The 19,401-nt window shown below is 45.4% G+C and overlaps 1 protein-coding gene across 1 annotated transcript in view; it reads right to left on the bottom strand.

Annotated features, from left to right (window-relative positions):
- The window catches only part of AOX1 (aldehyde oxidase 1), a 504,603-nt gene that overhangs the window by 381,945 nt on the left and 103,257 nt on the right, over positions 1–19,401 (bottom strand). The window contains exons 11-12 of the mRNA XM_086955224.1: positions 7,654–7,805; positions 4,190–4,283 (exon numbers count right to left, since the gene is read on the bottom strand). Coding sequence (XP_086811350.1) covers positions 4,190–4,283; positions 7,654–7,805 — 246 coding nt within the window. The remainder of the gene's footprint in view (positions 1–4,189; positions 4,284–7,653; positions 7,806–19,401) is intronic.

The raw sequence follows: 19,401 nt of genomic DNA, 5'->3' as shown, positions 1-19,401 counted from the left end.
TGCATACTGGAGTTATGTTGTCAGTCGAGTTATTAAGAAAGGTGCAGCTAGACACATTTGCACTTTTTTTTTTAATTAAGTGCTTTTAGGAGGAATAAGACGAGTGGGATGGAGGTGTAAAGGCGCAACATTTATTTTGAACATTCTACACAGAAGTCATCAAAAGTCCGTTTGTGAAGGGAACGTTTGCCAGCAGCGTGTTTTCTTTGCACTGACAAACTCATTTTAAACCGGCCTCAAGAGACTAACAAGCTAAGCAGAGCACAGTTCAGATTTGTTTTAAAGGTATTTGAGTTGAATTAACTATAATGTCCAAATCTTGTTTACAGTGACAAAATCCCGAGTGTTGGGAATAATGCTTTGAATATAGGACAATCATTTAACAAGTCAGACATAATGAGAAAGGGGCAAGGAGAGGAAAAGGATATACACGGCTGCAGCCTTCCTACCTCAAGCTTCTCCCAGCGTACACTCTGTAGCAGGCCATGCAGTGAATAATTAGGGGAGGAGATGTGCCGGCCTGAGTCAGAGCGCACGCTGAGAAGCTTGTGGGAGGGAGCCTGGGCTGCCTTTGATGTGGTAATGCAAGGCAGGCAGGCAGGCAGGCGGCTGGGGAACAGATGGTTTGCGGGAAGAGCGTCGCGAGGGGAGGAGAGTTAAGTATGCTAACCAAAGGCGCACTAAGCCCTCTATGGTAAATGACAAAAGTACAACAAAAGTCTCTGTGTCCACGCAAACCCATGTGATGGGAACCTCCCTGTAACTGGTTTGTGTAAGAAGCTCTCAACTGTGTGAAGAACACGGTTATTTAAGATGCGTAAATGTGCATGTAATCATCAAAACTCAAAGTGAGTATCTACCTTCCACTGTGTTGAGCAAAAGGCGTAATCAAACGATGTAAATTCCACATTAATGGAAGTCGTGTACAAATCATAATAGTTTCAGTGAGTACAAAACACATTTGCCCACATGCATCAAGCATTTTTGGAATCGCAAACGGTGCGATTCCTTAAAATCGGCCGTTTGCGATTCCAAAAATGCTTTTTGGGATGCATCATTGCTTTTTCTTGAAAATCGCTAATTTTGCGATTTTCTAAAATGCGATTGCATTTAAGGAATCGCAATTTTGCGATTCCTTAAATGCAATGCATCATTCTTTAAAAAATTGCGATCTTGAAGATTGCAAGTGCAATTTACCACAAGGTTGAACCTCGTGGTAAATTGCGAAAAATGTTTCAAATGGTCAAATTTACATTTTAAACAATGTCATGTTACAGACACACATGTCCTTAGGACATGTGTGTGTGAAACATCCATTTAAAAAAACATTTCAGGGGTGCAGGGGGGGGGGTCCTTTGGACCCCCCCCTGCACCCATGGAATGCATCAACATTATGCGAATTCAAAATTGCGAATTCGCAATTTCCATTGATTCCTATGGGCCTTTTGGCCCATAGGAATCAATGGGAATAGCGAACTCGCAATTTTGAATTCGCATAATATTTGCGATTCGGTAAAAATTGCGATTTTTACCGCATCGCAAAAATTATGCACTTTCTGTGATGCATCCCGTTTTGCGAATCCATATTTGCGATTCGGTAAAAATCGCAATTTTGGAAACGCAAAACGGGAGTTTGATGCATGTGGGGGTATGTCTCAAACGCTCTTATGCCAAGTGCAATTAACCAACCGTACCTTAATAATTGCTGCTTCCATTGATAATGAGAACCGGTTTGGTGAAAACAAGAGAAATCTGTGGGCAAGAAACCCTTGTGTGAGCGGTGTGGGAGGAGTGCGGCTCGGCTGAGCCAGAGCGCATGCTGGGGGAAGCTTGTGGGGCGGAGCTGCTGGGGAACAGATGGCAGATGGCTGGCGATTTGATGCTGTGCACGAGCATTTCACGGGCAAAGCACCAAATCGCCAGCTAGTTAAACCTCTGTTTAAGCCCCTTTATATCGAGCTCCCGCTCAATGCGCATGCGCATTGAGATAGGTCGCTCGACCTAAAAAGGAGCGTTCCTGGATGCCATAACCTCCTTTCTGAAATTAGTGTTAGGGTAATTGTATAGGAACAGATCTGTAGATATGTTTAAGAGATAAAGTCACTCTCCCCGCAGTGAAACGAGGACAAAAATGTGGGTGAATGATGATTGGTCACCTTTTAGCAACCTGCTTGCACACGAGTTGCCTCAGGTAAGGCAGCATGGCGTATGCACTAGAGTACTGAAGTGTGTGGCTAACTGCACTTTAGTGACACCCTGTGGCAGAGCAGCGGGTTAGCCTTACAGAAAAAGAAGTGCTGGCAGTCATTGTTTAAAACATAAGGCCCCTCTTTAAGGCTTTCTCTTCAGACTTCATCTTCTTATACCTATAACTGCAGAGAACTAACAGCCTTTCACTGATTTCCAGGTGGCTACCAGGATCTGGCACTGTGCTCAAGAGAGTGACAGAGGAGCAGTGCTTAATTTGAGCCGGGGCTTTCCGGTTCCAGGTTTCCGGTGCTCGGCAGCAGCACCTAATTGTCAACACCATACATAGACCAGTCTACCATATGGTGGTGCTGCTAATCTAATTTAGAGATGAGCAGAACAACGGTTTGTTAGGAATACAATATACATTGAAATTGCTAATACCTGCCTCCCCAGCCATTTCTTTACTTTTGGGGACCTGGAATAATCTGAACTGTCACATTTACATGCAAGAGAGATGGTTAGTAGTTGTTTTGGAAGCGATGACAAGGGCGATGGGCGGTGCAAGCTGCAGTGGCCTCATGGTCAGAGCCCTGGCACTTAATATTTTACAAATTAAGCACTGAAGAGAAGGAGACAGCTGTGCAGGTTTATGTATGTCATGGTGTATAATGTGGAGAACTGGGCATCTCAGAAGCTAGCCGTCATAATCTGTAAGCGAAGGTTTACAGAAGATGTTTCTCTATTCCAGCTACATCTTGTGGGGGTTTGAAACCGATGCCCTTGTCCCATCCCAGATCTTCAACAAGGGACCACATGATTCCTATGGTAGACAGAGGCATGTCTGCCTAACGTATACAGCTTTGCATCCAAGGCGATAAGATAAGGTGAGCAGATCCTTAAACGCCACAGTGAGAATGGAGTGCCATATTTTTAACACACTACTTGTGATAAGTGGAATGCATGCAGATAGTCTAAACCACTGGCAATCTCTCTGGATTGCATTCCAATCCATCGTGTTTCACCTACTATGCCAGTGTAAACAGAGGTCTTATACAAATCAGTACTGAATATGCTCCTCAGAGGAAGAGTCAGTCCCAAGCTTCCAGGCAAGGTTGGGATGGAGTTACTTGGGATCCCTAGAGGCTCACTCATTAGGGCTCCTGCCATCCTGAACTTACTGCTTGAGTTGTTCAGGTGATCCTCAAGCTAAGACCTCGGACACAGCCCGCGAGGCTTGCAGTTTACCAAAACATTGTACCGGCAGGGGACCTTTTGTGACTGTTGCTTCTACTTGGGAGCTCAGGTGGAATTCCTAGGCACTCTATTCACTTCTCTCCCACAACCTCATATAGCTGTGCTGCTGCTTTCTGTGAGCTGGTTCAAATCTTGTGATGTGAAAGAAACCTTTATCACCCATCACAAGACCCCATCATCATGGTAATCCCAGACTTCTCCTGTTGCCATTACCAGGACCAAAGTCTCTGCTGAGCCCACTGGTCAGGAGTCTAAAAATATGTCTTGTGCTCATGACAATCCTACCAGGTTTTCTTGCAACTTTATTGTGCTTCTACCCATACTGGGCAGCCCTTAGAGGGGCCATTGTTGACAAGTCGACTTGAACATGACCCAAGTCACGGGTAATAAAAGTCCTCTTCCATCTGTCACCATGATGGGCATACTAACCAGCTCTTGATAAACCACCTGGGGCAGTGCCCACATTCCAAGAAACCACCCCAGAAATGATGTTAGACCTATGATGGCTGGTACAAAAGAGACGTGATTCAGGGTATTAACCTCCTTCTAATCTTTCTGATCACATGTGATGCACAGCAACAGTGTGAAAAAGCTGGGACTAGTGGGAGGACTTCAGGCTCCAGTGCTCTGATCTGGTACAGCTCATCAACACACAGACCCCACCTAGCGTTGTCTAACTTCCCCCCCAACCTCTATCCATCGTACCCATTCACCCATTGCCTCGCTCTATTGCGCATACTCTCACCTTTCGACGCCACGGTTAGGGTGCAGCCGCCAGCAGCCAGAACAGGATTCAGGTCAGAGGTAGATGATCTGCTGACAATATTTCCTCCTAAAGACTAAAAAAAGCCAGGGCACAGATAAATACAATTCAGTGCAAATATAATCTGACAATGCACTTTACAACTGAATTCTTCTGTTAAAGTGCTACACAAATCAATGGCTCAAGCATCTTATTTCAAAAGGAATCAATACCAACTTTGGGGGAAATGCTCTTGGGAAGCCTGTTATGCTCAGTGTTTCCGATTTAAGATGCTTCAAATTGGGCTGCACTAATTATGTATAAAAGGTATTGATTACGTTCATATGTCAGGCTTCTTGACATTTATGAATATTTGCAAATGTCGTCTAAAATTTTTCATTTAAATAATTGTCAATTATGTGTCCAAATATCCCATCAAAATGCAGTAAAATATCCTACAATTCGGGCACAAACGTACCGGAATATCCCATTATTGCACCATAATAGTCTATTGTTCAAGAAGTGGCTCAGTATATCCATTGACTGTGCTAAGCTGCGCTATTTCTGTTTCCATTTCCATTTTATAGCAGTCATACACTGCAAAAACCATTGCTATGAGATCCAATCGCCACACTGACGAGATCGGAAACAAAGACATCAAAACATAAAATATCTGTATTGCTTTATAAAATACTGGAATATACACCTTTTCCACATGTTGCCTGGCAAATTGTTACCCAGCTTTGCTGTCTGGCAGAAGACTGACCAGCTGGCTTTAAATCTTTGACCTTCAGTTGACATATTAGGCCATAACTGCCAGTTAACAGGTCACCATGTGGACAGTCGCATTTCAACCCATGCTTGAGGTACCTGGGTATCTTTCTATACACACATTTATGTGTCCAAGTTAAACCTTTGAAAGGGATCCTGTCTATCACTGATGTCTAATGAAGACAAGTGTCTTGAGAGCAAAGAGATGTGCTCTCACAGGGAAACAATAGATGCAAGTCTTTTTTAGACCAACATGAATGCAAAGTGCGTGAGGACTGTAAACTGTATGGCCTGCATGACCACTCAAGAAGTTATTGCCGGCTCGGAACCAAATAGAAAAGGCTCCATGTGCCTCAGTGATACTGATGTGAATACCAAGAGTCAGCATCAATCTATTATTGTATTGAACATGAATCAAGAGCAACTCTGTCCTAACCTTAGTTAATGTAGTAACCTGAAAGTCACATAAATAAATAAAAGGTCAGAATCTTTGAAAGTTATTGAGGTTTGTTCATTATCTCAAATCAGAACCATGCCCCCATTAGCGAGCCATGATCATAAGTGCTGAGTTCTCCGTGCATTGAAGGTCACAGAATGGCCAGAAGATTCACCTAGGTCTACACTCTTGGGTTCAAGAGCTCCAGAAGATTAATCCGAACATCCCACCAGTCTGAATCCCTTGGACGTGTCGGAAACCTGACCCGGAATAACAAAAAGTATTGTGATCCATCCTGCAGACGGCAGGCCACCATCCAAACTATAAGTGTAGCCCTAGCACTTGTACAGGATTGAGAATGATGCAGCGACAAAACAAATGAAAATTGTTGGAGCAATTGGTTTACAATAGTCAGGGTGCATCAGGATGGGGGGAACTGAGCAAGAGGCAAAAACACAGCAAACACATTCCACTGGAGAGAATCCAAAATACATTTGGAACAGTCAACAGGATTGAAAGACTACCAACAATTAATCATCCAATTGCAGAAAGCTAAAGTATATCTGTTCCCATTTGGCATTGATGTCGACCAGCGCATACCATGAGTAGGGCTCATATTTTGTTAAATGTCCCATTATGGTTGGAAACAGACTACTATATCTATTGCATTGCACACACATTGCAAATGTTGCTCTTTTAGAGGTTTAAGCATGACAGACCTGAAAATATAAAATGAGTGATCACACACTGGACCGCAGAGATAAGAAAAATTGCCCGAATTTAAATTTTGGTGGTAATGGTACATTCTCTGGTGTGAGGAAGAAGAGCTACATCTAGAGGATACACCATGTGGATTTAGCCTTTGAGTAATTGAAAAAAGTGGCACGAAAGCACTTTTATGACAGGCAGCTCAATAGAAATTTGCTGCCTGGTCCACTAAAAAAAAGAAATAAATAAATGTAGAAAAGGTAGAGAGTGGAAGGAGGGATCAGCAGCGGGAGCACAAGGTTGGGAGAGGGCAGCAACAGAGAGCGGTAGGATGTAGCAGCGTACGAGCGAGGAAGCAATACGGTGGGGAAGAGAGCAGTGCACAAGGGCGAACGCAACAAGAAGGAGGGGCGAAGGAGAAGCACATGCGTTAGACAGTGCAACACAGAGCATGGCAGAGGGAAGAGAACTACACAAGGGAGACAAATGGAAAACATATTCACTCGCTTAACCAAAAAGAAAGATGCAGTTCCCGAAAAGTAAGGATTGGAAGGACACTTGTAAAGAGACTTATCACCAGGAGAGGGTCAAGCAGAAAAGATGATTGCAAGCTCATACAAGGCAATGGATGAAAAGTAAACAAATGAGCGTGACAATAAAGCCAACCATGTGTAAGCAATGGGTGGGCTCTAAACCCACTCTAAGTTCACAATAGGTGTTCTGTAAAAAGGACCTATTCGCCCATACCTCAGCATTATAAAGGCAGCAGAAATGAGAAAGGCATACATCAGGCCCAAACATGTCACCTCCTGAAAGATATGTCTGCTCCACATCCACTGAAGTATTCTACAAAACTTTGAACCTGCCTGCTTGTCTATGAGATCTCCATTATCAATATGAATTTAATGTCTCGAAGAAACCAAATGAAATTCCTGCTGCATTGGCTGTTCACGATTCTGTTGATCAAAAGCAAATAGGGTATGACTCCATATTCGATGTCCACATTTGTGAATGAGATTCTTTATTTATAGGTTTACTTGGTCTTTATACAGCACTAATCTGCATCAGATCCGCTTTAAAGGGGTCATCTGATGAATGCTGTCAGAATATGTGTCAAGCTCTAAGCAGACATCATCAAACAAAGCGACATTCTAGAATACTTACTGTTGGAGACTTTTGATGATGCAAAACTGGGTAAAGAAAACTGTTTGATGCTCTTCACTGGACGGCCCTTTGAAGTTTTTCCAGGTTATGGGTGCAGGTTTGGGTACCATTAATAGCCTGATAATAGCAGTCTGTTTACCATAGCTAAAGGCCTGTATCAGCACTATGTATCAATGAACAGGCAAGTTTTCAGGCTGGCACAGAGTTTCAGGAAATTATCATTTACGTTTGGTGGGATGGATTTCCCAAGAGTGGAACCTTTTGTGTGGAATTACCTTCTGAACTGATGCATGGTGGCTACAATATTCAAGAAGGTCGACAGTAGGTATCTGGTCAGCTATATCCCTTACACATCATGTGTTCATATTAACTTATTCTCAAGGCTTACCGCAGTGTTCCTGATCTGCTGCCCGCCCAAAGTTGCCAGCTGTTGCAGCAGTGCTCGAAAGATCTTGGTCTTCTCCGTCGCAAGCTCGGACACTGCTTTATGCAAGGTGTCTTTCATCAAGGCTAGGCTGCAGGCTGCGCCCAGTGTCAATCCTGAAAACAAAGTAATCATGGTCTGAAAGAATTTATTGAACTAGACAGAAATATCCATTTTAGATGTCAGTAAATGTATAGCTGATCAGTTTGTTATTTTCTCTATTTAGGAGACTTCATACCTCTAAGAGAATAGAAATTTAATTCTCAAATTAAAGTGACACATTTGGCCATGAGCAGTAGAGCTGGAAAGAGTTAAGGGCAAGTAGTTAGATTAGCTGATGATCTAGAGGAACTGATATGTATTGTACACATATCACTCCAACTGAAACTTTTACATTGAATTGCTGAGGGTTTTCTACATAGCATGGCTTTTCTAGCAGGCAGGTATCATTTAGGTACCCTTTACTTAGATGTGTTCTGTGAAGCTTACATACTTTGTAATGATTTTAGATGAAAATTAACAAGTCGACAAATTAACCAAATATGGACTGTGGCTGCAAATTGCTACAATCCATATTACCAAACTGGTGAAGCAAATATGAACAAACCACATGATCTATCCCCATATGGACCTAGTCCTCATCCACAATGACCAGAATAGTCTCTCCCCCAAGCTAAAATGCAGACTCTTCCTTCTTAAACTATATTGTATTCCAACTCCTCATGATCCGGATTTTCCCCAGCTCTGGAATTACCAGTATTCCCACTACCTAACCTGCTGAAATGTTAAAAGCTATTTTCCTCCAAGGGCCATCCATTCTATCCGTTTTCAAATGAGAAACAATTACCAGTCTCTCAATTCTAGATTTTCCTCATCACATTTCAATCTACTCCTGATCAAAAATCTGCCCTGGTGCTCTATTTGGTGGCACTCATACAAATGAGGCCTCTATGTGCCTCGATCAGAATTTTTTCTCTCAGCCCCTCCAGTGCTACCAACACTTCCATTCTGAACAGTATATCTCCATCACGGAACTCCAAGCAAGCATTTCTAAATGCTTCCACTTCAACCTTCAACTCATCTTCTAAGCCAGTCACACATCATGTGCTCTCTCATCTTCATTAACACCAAATCCTGACCAGCAGCACCCAATCATTGTTCATGTAAAATACTGCTTCAGCCATTTCTTGAATGCTTGCCACAGCAGATTCAGTTATTTCCCCATCCACGGTATTTTGCATTTTCTCAAACACAGGTAATCTTAACGAGTAATCTGCTAATAGATTCTTCTTCCTGAGCATATACTGAAATTGTAAACAAAATTCCTGCAATCATTTTGAGATTCTCTATGTTGCCTGACCGGTACCTTAGTTGTGAACAATGACTAAGAGAACAAAGGTCTAAGGCTGTTGATCTGTTCCCATGAGAGGATTCAGTGCCACCCAACCACCAAGAGGCAAATGCCTCTTTTTCAAGTGTGGGATAGTTTTATTTCGTATCTCTTAACAGCCACGATTCATAAGGAATGGTGATTATCCTCTCGTCCATAAGCTGTAATAACACTACTCCAAATCCAAAATTAATGGCTTCTGTGCTTATTATAATTTTGCTTAGTGCCAAAAGAGAAGCCAAATGTATCAATGTCACTCGTTCTGTAATACATTGGGGAAATTAAGTTTAACTAAGGGGTGTTTATTGATAATGTGAGTAAGTGGTAAACCCTTAAAACAAAGAGGCTGAAGAAGCATATATGTTTTGTCTACTTTAAACCACGAAAACGGTGTGTCGATGGCTCCATACTTTAAATTTGCTTTGAATTTGATACAACAATTTTCGTGTGTATTTTGATATCATTTGTAGTAGATGTGTTTTTAAAAACACTGTAAAAAACGTTTTATTGGAGAAACAAATAAATAAGAATATATATCTTTTTTAATAACAAACTTAAAGCATTATTATGAAGCTTGCAGTTTCTTTGAATAAGGACTGAAAGGTACATGCAAATGTCACATGTAAAACATCGTTTGTTATGCTGAGTGGGAGGGGAGTTGTGTTGTTCTGTTGCTTAAAAATCCTATACCCTTAATGAACTAGAAGGAGCCTTCTGTTTGTGAAGTGTTAAACAACCCAAAATGCAGTCACTTATACCCATACACTTCTTTAAGCATGACACAGGAAGTTAAGGCTTGGAAATGTTGGTGATATGCCAATGACAAATCCAAGCTAGAGAACGTTGCTACTCTCTTGATCTGCACCAGCATTTCACTAATTTTGGGAATGGATGCCTGTCCACCAGATGGAAGCATTGCGATCATGTAGGTCTATGCAAAGCCTAAGTTTACTGTTCCTTTTTCCAGCCAACACTACTGGGAAAGCCGTTCAAATGCCTTGATGCTTTCAATGATTACTTTTTCATACAACCTCTGAAGTTCCTTGCGCCGTCTCTCACTCATCACTAGGGACATATTGGTCACTTTGTGTGCAATTGCAACTGCCCCTTCTTTCAATATTATTTTGTTGGTAAATCCTTTGGCTTACTCTATCCCATCTCTTCACCCCAGGGAACTTCTCTGGCGAGTCATTCATTGGAACTACATTACTACTACTGGGGAGGAAGATTAGGGTCAAGACATATAAGCAAAGCCCATTGCTTGGCCGACCCCAGCAAACAGGACCTTTGTTGGCCACATACACCTTGAATGCCTGGTGGTGCTACGTAAAGGATTCAAGTGAGTCTGGCTCTAGGCAGATTTGAAGCCATACTAGAAGAACTCATGCTCATGTGGATTGTCATGTTTCTAATAAATACATGCCACCTCTGCTCGATGCAGGTAAGCACGGAGGGATGGACGACTTGTTCCAGGAGGGAGGTTGTGGCTGACGGACGACTTGTTCTCGGGGGCAGGGGAGTGGTGGTAGTCAACAGACACGACTTGCTCACCTCCGTTGCCCCCAGAGTGCCGCAAGGGGTGGACCGCCCCCTCCCCCACAGCTATGGCACTGAAATTACAGACAACCAGCAACCATTGACTTAACCATGAGGGAAAACCTTATGCGTCAAATTGTATGTGAATGTCTAATACAATTTTAACTTGAAGGGAAAGATATGTCACTTTGCATTCCTGAAGCCCAAATCTTCTTCAGGTAAACACCAACATGGATCTTGCTTCTATGTCGTACCCTGTGGGGATCTAGATTTGAAATCAGCCTTGTACTCAATTCTCTTCCAAGTTTAGTGGTCACTTTCTGAGAATTAGGAGATGAAATCTAAGTTGTGTCTCATAGCAGAAGAATCTTGCTTTAAACCCTATTAGCTTCAGTGATGTAGAGGAACTGTATGTGCCGAAATCATGTGGTGGAATAACTGTAAGAAGTTCACGGCATATGAAATGAGTAATTTTGAGAAAGTGGGTAGAATTACTTACTTCAAATGCTTCTAACATTAAGATTTATTGATATCAATTCTGAATTCCTATTCTCTCCTCAGAGATTAATGCTGAGAATGTTACCAAATGATCTGATATTATATTTTCTACCCAGACTTGGACTATGTTTTGAACAATATGGCTCTCCATCTATTTTCCAGTGCAAGAAAGGTGAGGTTTAAATTCACGATCTGATTAGCGGTCATGTTATACATTTTCTATAGTCCTTCATTTACATTCAATGTTCCGCACATTTACCTTGCTAGAAACTGAAAGGCATTCTTGAATTTATTAAACAAGGTTTTATTTTAAAAAAAAAATAGGTTGGTGAATTCAGGGTGCAAGTGTGTACACTGCTAAATACATTGTTTACAGTGTTAATGATTACACACACATCTAACATTTCTTGCTACTTCACCATTGGCATATTTATTCTTATAAACAGAAATTACACAAGTGTATGAAATAATATGTTCAGTTCTTCATTTAGGGCAGGATGTACTATTTCCATTTACAAACTAGGGATGTGAAATTTTCACGACTCGTTGAAAATGGGAATGCAACCTGCGACGTGATCTCTATGCTAACAGGTTGCATTGCAAAGTTTCCATTCACATGGGTCACAAAAATTCTATCTAATAAATATGAGTTGAGTAGGTCCCTATGCGCGACCCCCCCCCTGTGGCTGGATGTAAATGTAGGGATGGAGACCTGCAAGAGACAACATGCTTTTTTTTAAAAACAGCCCAGGTTCATTAAAGGCACAAGTGCTGCTTTAAAAATATGCTTCCTGTTTGGGAAGACACTGGGGAGAAAAGGATGTGGTACTGTGGGCCACTGCCTTCGTTTACAGAGGCTGCACAATTGATAAATCTCAAAGGGGAAGCTGTCTCATTGGGACACTTTCTCCTTTGCAAATCATTACCACCCCTGCTTGGGGGTCAGCAACTAATCAATGATTACAACCACAACTGTTGTCATAAATTATTAATAAATCAATTTTCCAATTGCACATAGTAGAAGAATATCTACCTCTTTCACAATCTCCTTTACAAGTCGGAAATACTTTTCTGACTCTAAAAGGACCCCTAAAATTGCTGAAACACCTTTGTAAATCGTAAATCGCATGGATTGTGAACGCAATAGGGCTTGATGCATCTCGCATTTCGGCCTGATTCTGAGTTTGGCGGACAGTGTACTACACCAATTGTGAAGTACCCCATCCGCCATGGATGATCCACCCACTCTTGTTAGAGTCAGGTACACTGTGTAGTTTCCCCTGGCTGTGCCCCACTGGCTTCACACGTGAAAGCTTACTCTAACGTACCAATGGAGTTCATCAGACCATCCTCCATATTTAGAGCGGATAGTCTGATGGATTTCTTTCTTTTGAGGACCGCCAGGAAACACAAAGCACAGAATATAGAATACAGAATACCATACAAGTAAGTTCCTTAAAGACTAGAAAGATAACTTGTAATGAAGATAGCTTATAATGTATTGTAATGAAGATAACTTGTAATGTACTACAAAACGCATGGCAGTAATGAACAGAAAAAAAATTTAAATGACCGCCGAACCCTTGGAAAAAGCTCCCAGCGTATCAGGGTCATTAGTATTATTTTTCAAAAACAAACTCCCACTTTAGAAGTTTGTTTATGAAAAGTAAAGACATTTTGTTGAGCGACTGCATGAAACATGGCGGCCTCTCAACAAATTTTCAGTGCCTTCAGAGGAGGAGCCGTAGCACCGGGCCATCGGAAGGCACAGAAATCACTGCTGGGCTGGCAAAAATCTCTAAATATGATTGGCTGTAGTCCAGCCACAGCGGCAGAGGCAATGACCTCTACCACCGTGGCAGATCGCGGGCCAGTCAACACACTCTAAATCAGGCACAGAGCTTCTTGCAAATATGGTTTAGCTTTCAGTTTTCAAAAACATGTTATATTCCTTTTTTTTTTTTTTTATTGTCACGAACTTCAGATACACCTCTCCGGGCCTACAACCTCAAGGGCCGGCCGCGTTATTCTCATTTCAGCTTATACAATAGACGCATGCTTACACAGCCCATCAGCCGACAACCCAGGGGTCCGGCGGCGTAGTCCTCAAGGGAGCTGACCAATACTCCGTTATCACTGCCAGTAAAATAAGGGGGAACAGTTGTCATGCATATTTTCATTGTTTACTCCAAGATTACATCCCTACAATCCCTTCCCTTAGTTCTACGGCTTAGATTAATAACACGTGTGCTCGTGCCCTAACTGAACTAAAACTAACTCCCAACTCGTTCAATAGCCCTGTTTCCCCCCACCCCCTCCCTCCTTGCACTCACCGTGTGTACTAAAGGTGTAATTTCCATAGTGTTATTTAGGTCTGTTTCACAGCCACCACTTCACTCAAAGTGTTTCCAAGTAGTGTCTACCCCCCATCTGTGCTAACTCATCTAGAATGTCCGTCCCTACTGCAGTGACCCAGCCCACCATGGAATGCACAATGCGACCGCATTTCCACCCCGTCTATCTAATCAGTACCTGTGCCACTCCTCAACCCTGTCTCACTACATGAAGCAATATCTGGATCAGGTATGCAGCCCTCCTAAGGTTCAGCGTCATTGTCTGATGGGCGACTCTGTGGCCCCTTCCCCGGACTGTCAGATTCCTCCCGCTCCCTCCCACTTAGGTAAGTTTGGTACAGTGCCCAAAAGTTTTTAGGGCGACTCTTGGGGGGCAGCAACTCGCTATAAGTCTCCGCTTGGGTGCTACAGTACATCATGTCTCGCGCCCATCTGTTTCTGGTTGGGAGCGGTCCTCTCATCCAACAGTGTGCTACTACTCTCTTAGCCATTAACATCCCCATGTCCGCGAGTCCGCGAATCGCCACTGGGAGCCGCTTGGAATTACCAATGAGTGCCAAACCCGGCTCCGGTGACAAATCCACATCCAGGATTTTCCTCATTTCTGAAAAAACGTCACACCAGAAAGTCTGGATGCCCGGGCAGCTCCACACCAAATGCATGAAATCTGCATTAGCAGCATGACTACAGTCGCAGTCCGCTGTTTGCCTCAGCCCGTATCTGTGAAGTCCCTCCAGGGTGTAGTACACCCTTTGCAGGAACTTGAAATGGATTAACCTATGTCGTCCGTTAAGCGATATCCGCTTCGTGCTTTCACAGCAGTATCGCCATATTGTGTCATCTATTGTGGTCTCCAGGTCTCTCTGCCATGCCAGTCTCGCTTTCATCAGCTGGTGTTCCCCTTGCGACCTAGCTATCTTATACAGATTCGTAAGGAGCTTCCGGGGCTCCTTGCTCTTCATAACATATGTCAATTAAGGGACGTCTGGGGGTTCCGCCATGTCCGGACCGAGCAGCTCCGAAAGAGCACTACGCGCCCTATGGAATTGGAATCTTTGCAGCATAGGGATCTCTCTGCAATCGCCGTTTACTTGGTCCCAGGTTTTGGCCACACCGTTCTGAAAAAGGTCGCCGGCTCGTTGAAGTCCTAGCTTCGCCAACTCTCTCGTGACACCCTTCTCACCCATAGGAGGGAGCCAGAGCACCCAATCCAGTTGCATATCTGGTGAGTATAGTAAAGCGCCTCCCTGACGTTGCAGGAGCGAGTGCCATGTATGGTTAGTATTAGTTATGGAGTCTAGCACTCCAGTTCTACGGTCCAGGGGCATGCAGATCGTGGTCGGGAGCGGCTGCGGATGCGCAAAGAGTCGCTCCATGCGAACATGCGGGATCATCTTGTCTCCGTGGACCCAAGTGTGCAGATGCGACGCCTGAGCTATTCTATAATAAATTTCAAGGTCTGGGGCTCCTAGGCCACCCAAGCCGTAAGGCAGAGTGAGCGTCGACCACTTGATCCTGGGCTGCTTTCCCGCCCACGCCAGGTTGATCATGAGACTCGTCAATCTCTGAAAAAGGCCTTAGATAGCACTATGGGGAGAGCGTTAAAGAGAAACAGAAACGGCGGTAAGACCACCATCTTCATGATGGCTATGCGGCCCATCAGAGTGAGAGGCAATTTACTCCAAATCGCTATATCATCTTCCAGCTTGCTAATCGCTCGACCGTAGTTTTGGCTGATGAGCAGGTCCGGGTCCGTGTGTAGTTGAATTCCAAGATTCCTAATCGGGTCTTCAGACCACTGGAAGGGGTACTCCGTCTCCATCTGCCTTCTCCCAGGCGAAAGAGGGAAAACAATGGATTTTGCCCAGTTGACTTTGAGGCCAGAGAGTGCTCCAAAGTGGACCACCTCTCTCAGCAGCGGGGGAAGGTTCACTGCGGGGTCGTGCACGTATAGCAGCGTATCATCCGCGTACATGGACACTACTATTTTGTAGGTTGGGAACCGTATGCCCTTGTGGCCGTGGTATTCTCTCAGTGCGCAGGTCAATGGCTCCGCCGCCAAAGCGTATAACAATGGGGATAGAGGACATCCCTGGCGGGCTCCTCTGCCTATGTAGAGGGGCTGCGAGATAGCATTACCTACTCTCACTCTAGCCGAGGGTCCTTTGTAAAGGGCGCTGACCATTTGCAGGAAAGGCTCCCCAATTTCCATCCGTCGCAATACCTGTAGCAGAAACGGCCATTCCACCGAGTCGAAGGCTTTTTCCATGTCAAGGAATATAGCCGCTGCCGTCACGTACTGCTTGACATGTTGAATCGTTCCTAGTACAGTTCTTATATTATATGTCAAATTCCTGCTAGGGATAAACCCTGCTTGCTCTGGGGCTACTAATTTGGGGGCGAGCAGTGCCAATCTAGTCGCTAGAACTTTGGCATAAAGCTTAATGTCTACGTTCAGCAACAACAGCGGTCGGTATGATCCGCACTCGTCGTGTGCCTTATCCGGTTTAAGTATTGTGACAATCATTGCCTCTCTCATGGAGCACGGCATGCTTCCCTGGATGCAAATGTCGCTCATCAAAGTAGAGATAAGCGGCAGCAGCTGCTCCAGAAATGTTGTGTAAAAGTCATCTGTCAGACCATCCATGCCGGGCGCGCTCCCCGACCGCATTGAGGCCAGGGCTTTCCTGATTTCGTCATTCTGTATAGGGTACATGAAGAATTCCCTTTGAGAGTCGGTGAGAAACGGAAGCTTTATGCCTCGTATATAGACTTTGAACGCTTCCCACACAGTTTGGAAGTCTTCCACCGATCCAACATTTTTTTCGAAAACTATGTCTATCGCCACTGCCAGTTCTCCGCGAAAAACTGGGTCCAGGAGCGAATATGGCAGAAAGCGCCATGTAAATGGGGGAATTCTCCTCGCCGGGGGCCTCCAGTATCAGTAGTATGGGGGAATGGTCTGACAGTGTACGCGGTAATACCGAGCAGTGCCTAATGCTGCGGTTCGTCCCCGGGGTGGCAAACCAATAATCTATTCTAGTGTCCACACCGTGGTAGGCTGAGTAATGTGTGTACCCTCCCGGATCCGCGTTTCTGCTTCTCCACACATCTTCCAAGTCCAATACTAATAGTCTGGCCGTCAGCATCTGTGCAGCTGCCGATGGCCTACGAGGTGGTCCAGTAGACCTGTGCATGTCCGGGTTCAGTGTCAAATTAAAGTCCCCTCCCCAGAGTATTTGGGGCATATCATATGTGCTAAGTTTTGCCGCTAATGCTTCGTAGAATTCCGGGGCATCATAATTGGGACCGTATGCATTGACGACTAGTAAGCCCAGCCCCATGCCTTTACAGGACGCTATGACATATCTACCCTCTGGATCGGTGCTCAGTGTCTGTAATAGGAGTTTCGAACCCGGGTTAACCCATTCGATAACCCCCCTGGCGTGGGTAGTGAACCCAGCTGCCGCTACATTCCCCTCCAGTCCCCTGCTATGTAGCATTCTACTTGATAGTGGCAAGTGGGTCTCCTGTAGCAATGCTAAGTCTATATTATGTCTCTTTAGATAGCTCAACACCTTTCTCAACTTCCTGAAGGCATTCAGCCTCCTGACGTTCCATGTAAGGGCGCGTATAGTGGCTGACTGCGCATGGTCCTGCCCTCCCGATGTATTAGACATCATGATGGGGCGCGCTCAGTGTGTGTGGCGCAGGGTCTCCAAAAGAGAGCCTGACAGGCGTGTAGAACTGTGTGGCCCAGTGGGCCGTGAACATGGACCAATCTGTAGTGAGCAAGTTGTGAGCGTGGAGACAAAGGGCAAAGTGCATACATCAGAATACAATAACGCTTCTCTCTTCCCATAGATCCTCCCCCCTCCCACAGCAGACCAACCCCAACACGGCCTAGCATGAAAATACTTCCCCCCCCCCCCCCCCCCGAAACTTCCCAAACATCCCAAAGTATCCCACGCGGGACTCATCAGTGCGTACAGCGCTAGGGCAGATGTCGCCAGAACAAGAACTAGTAACATTCGCTGACAGAAGTGTTTCTCAGTTTCGCTCCTAGCGCCATCACCCCGTTTGTATCATTCAAGGTGAGCCAAAATCAATGAACCATTGCACATCTTTCAGTAACCCCCCACCATTGTACATCCAATTCCCCCCAACTCGTGTTCGAGTGCACGGCGCTCGCCAGTAACGCACATAAGGAGACCCCAGCCCCCCCCAGTATCTGTTAAGTGAAGACACCAGTCCGCACACAAGAGAAAATAACATGGAAAGATCTCACCATGTCTCAGGGCATCGCCGCTCTCATGAGCCCCTTGCGTGCATGCCTCTCCCAGTCGTCTGGAAAGCATCGAGCTTCGCAATTTGGAACCCAAAGTCCCATCAACTCACAATCCCTGCCTCAGCTCGTCCACTGGCAAGGCTCCCAAAGATCAAAGGGGAGCATTGTTCCTATTCCTGCTACTCCAGGCAACTGGCGTTTTCCTGCTCTGCGGTCTGGCTTCTGGGGCTGTTTCTCTGCTCCTTGGACCAAGTTTTTAGGGCCTTTTGAAGGTCTTTTGGGTCGGTGGAAAAGTGAGAGTGTCCCTGTCTGTTGATCCTTAGTTTCACCGGGTATAGCATGGCGTAGTCCAGTCCCAGTTCACAAAGTTGTTGTTTGTATGGGGCGAAGTGCCTGCGTTTCTCCTGCACCTTCGCAGTAAAGTCCGGCTATAAGGAGATGGCTGCTCCCTCATATTGTAGCTTCCCCTTCTCTCTGGACACCCTTAACGCAGTGTCTCTGTCTATGTAGTTTAGCAGTTTTGCTATAATTGGCCTCGGGGGGGGGGGGCTCCCGGGCGAGGGCGCGGACCCAACGTGCGATGCGCCCTCTCCACTATGAACATGGGCGAGAAGACATCATCTCCCAGTATCATGGTCAGCAGTTTCTCTACAAACAGCTCCATTTTTCCAGTTTGCGTCATCTTCGAGACTCCTGTGATACGTATATTAGAGCACCCGAGCGGGCTTCCAAATCTTCTGATCTGTCCTGTATAACCTGTAGGAGCTTGCCAATTTGTTTACGATCTTTATCAAGTTCCATTTGCGCCTCCTCCACTTCGGTCAGGCGCCGCTCCGACATGTCCAATCGCTCCGCGTGCTTGTCCATTCTCTCTGACATCCGATCCATTCGATAGGTTAGGGAGTCGATCTTTGTGCCCAGCGACGCCATGCTGTCCTGAAGACCCTTTTCCATGGTAACTAGCAGCTCATTGATGTCCGAATAGATCGAGTCCTCCGGGCTCCTGTTGTGCTGCGCTGGGTCGGGCTGCTGTGAGTCTGGGGCCTTCGCTCTGCGCTGTTCAAAGGGGAGCTTAGTTTGCGTCTTGTCTCCCTTGCCCATGTTGCCCCTGTCAACTGCAAGGGTGCGGTCCCACACACTCCTCTTCCAGTAGCTAGTCACTGCGCAGTGTTGCACCAACTAGCCCGCCTCCTAGTCTCTCCACTAGTTCTTGCAAGGTCTCCCCTCCGGCCTTAAAACAGGGTCAATTGGATAGACTATGGGCGCAATGTAGGTGGCCAGAACCAACTGAATAGCAGGGTACTCCCTCCAGCAGTCAAGGGCGGTCCAATCAATTCACGGGCAAGTGTGGGGGAGTGGAGGCCGTCCGCAGGGCTATCCCCCGAAATGTCACAGGTGGTTCAGGTACCAATTAGGGGGGGCCTCTTCAAGTGTCCGGGGATATCAGGCTACCTCCCTCCGCGTGTTGCCCCCCTTTGCTCGCCAACACAGCCACAAAGCTCTCAGGGACCAGGGGCCTCCCCGGTGCTCACCTTAGTATTCCGGCGCACAGCCGGGGCACGCCAGCCGCTCCAGGGTAGTAGTACCAGGAGGGGGGAGGGGGCCGAGGAGCGATGCCACCAGGACTCACCCAGCTCCTTCGGGTA

The sequence above is a fragment of the Lissotriton vulgaris genome, chromosome 2_1, assembly GCF_964263255.1.
Source record: "Lissotriton vulgaris chromosome 2_1, aLisVul1.2, whole genome shotgun sequence".
NCBI lineage: Eukaryota > Metazoa > Chordata > Amphibia > Caudata > Salamandridae > Lissotriton > Lissotriton vulgaris.
Note: the sequence above shows the minus strand (reverse complement) of the source record. Positions and strands in the feature narration are given on the sequence as shown.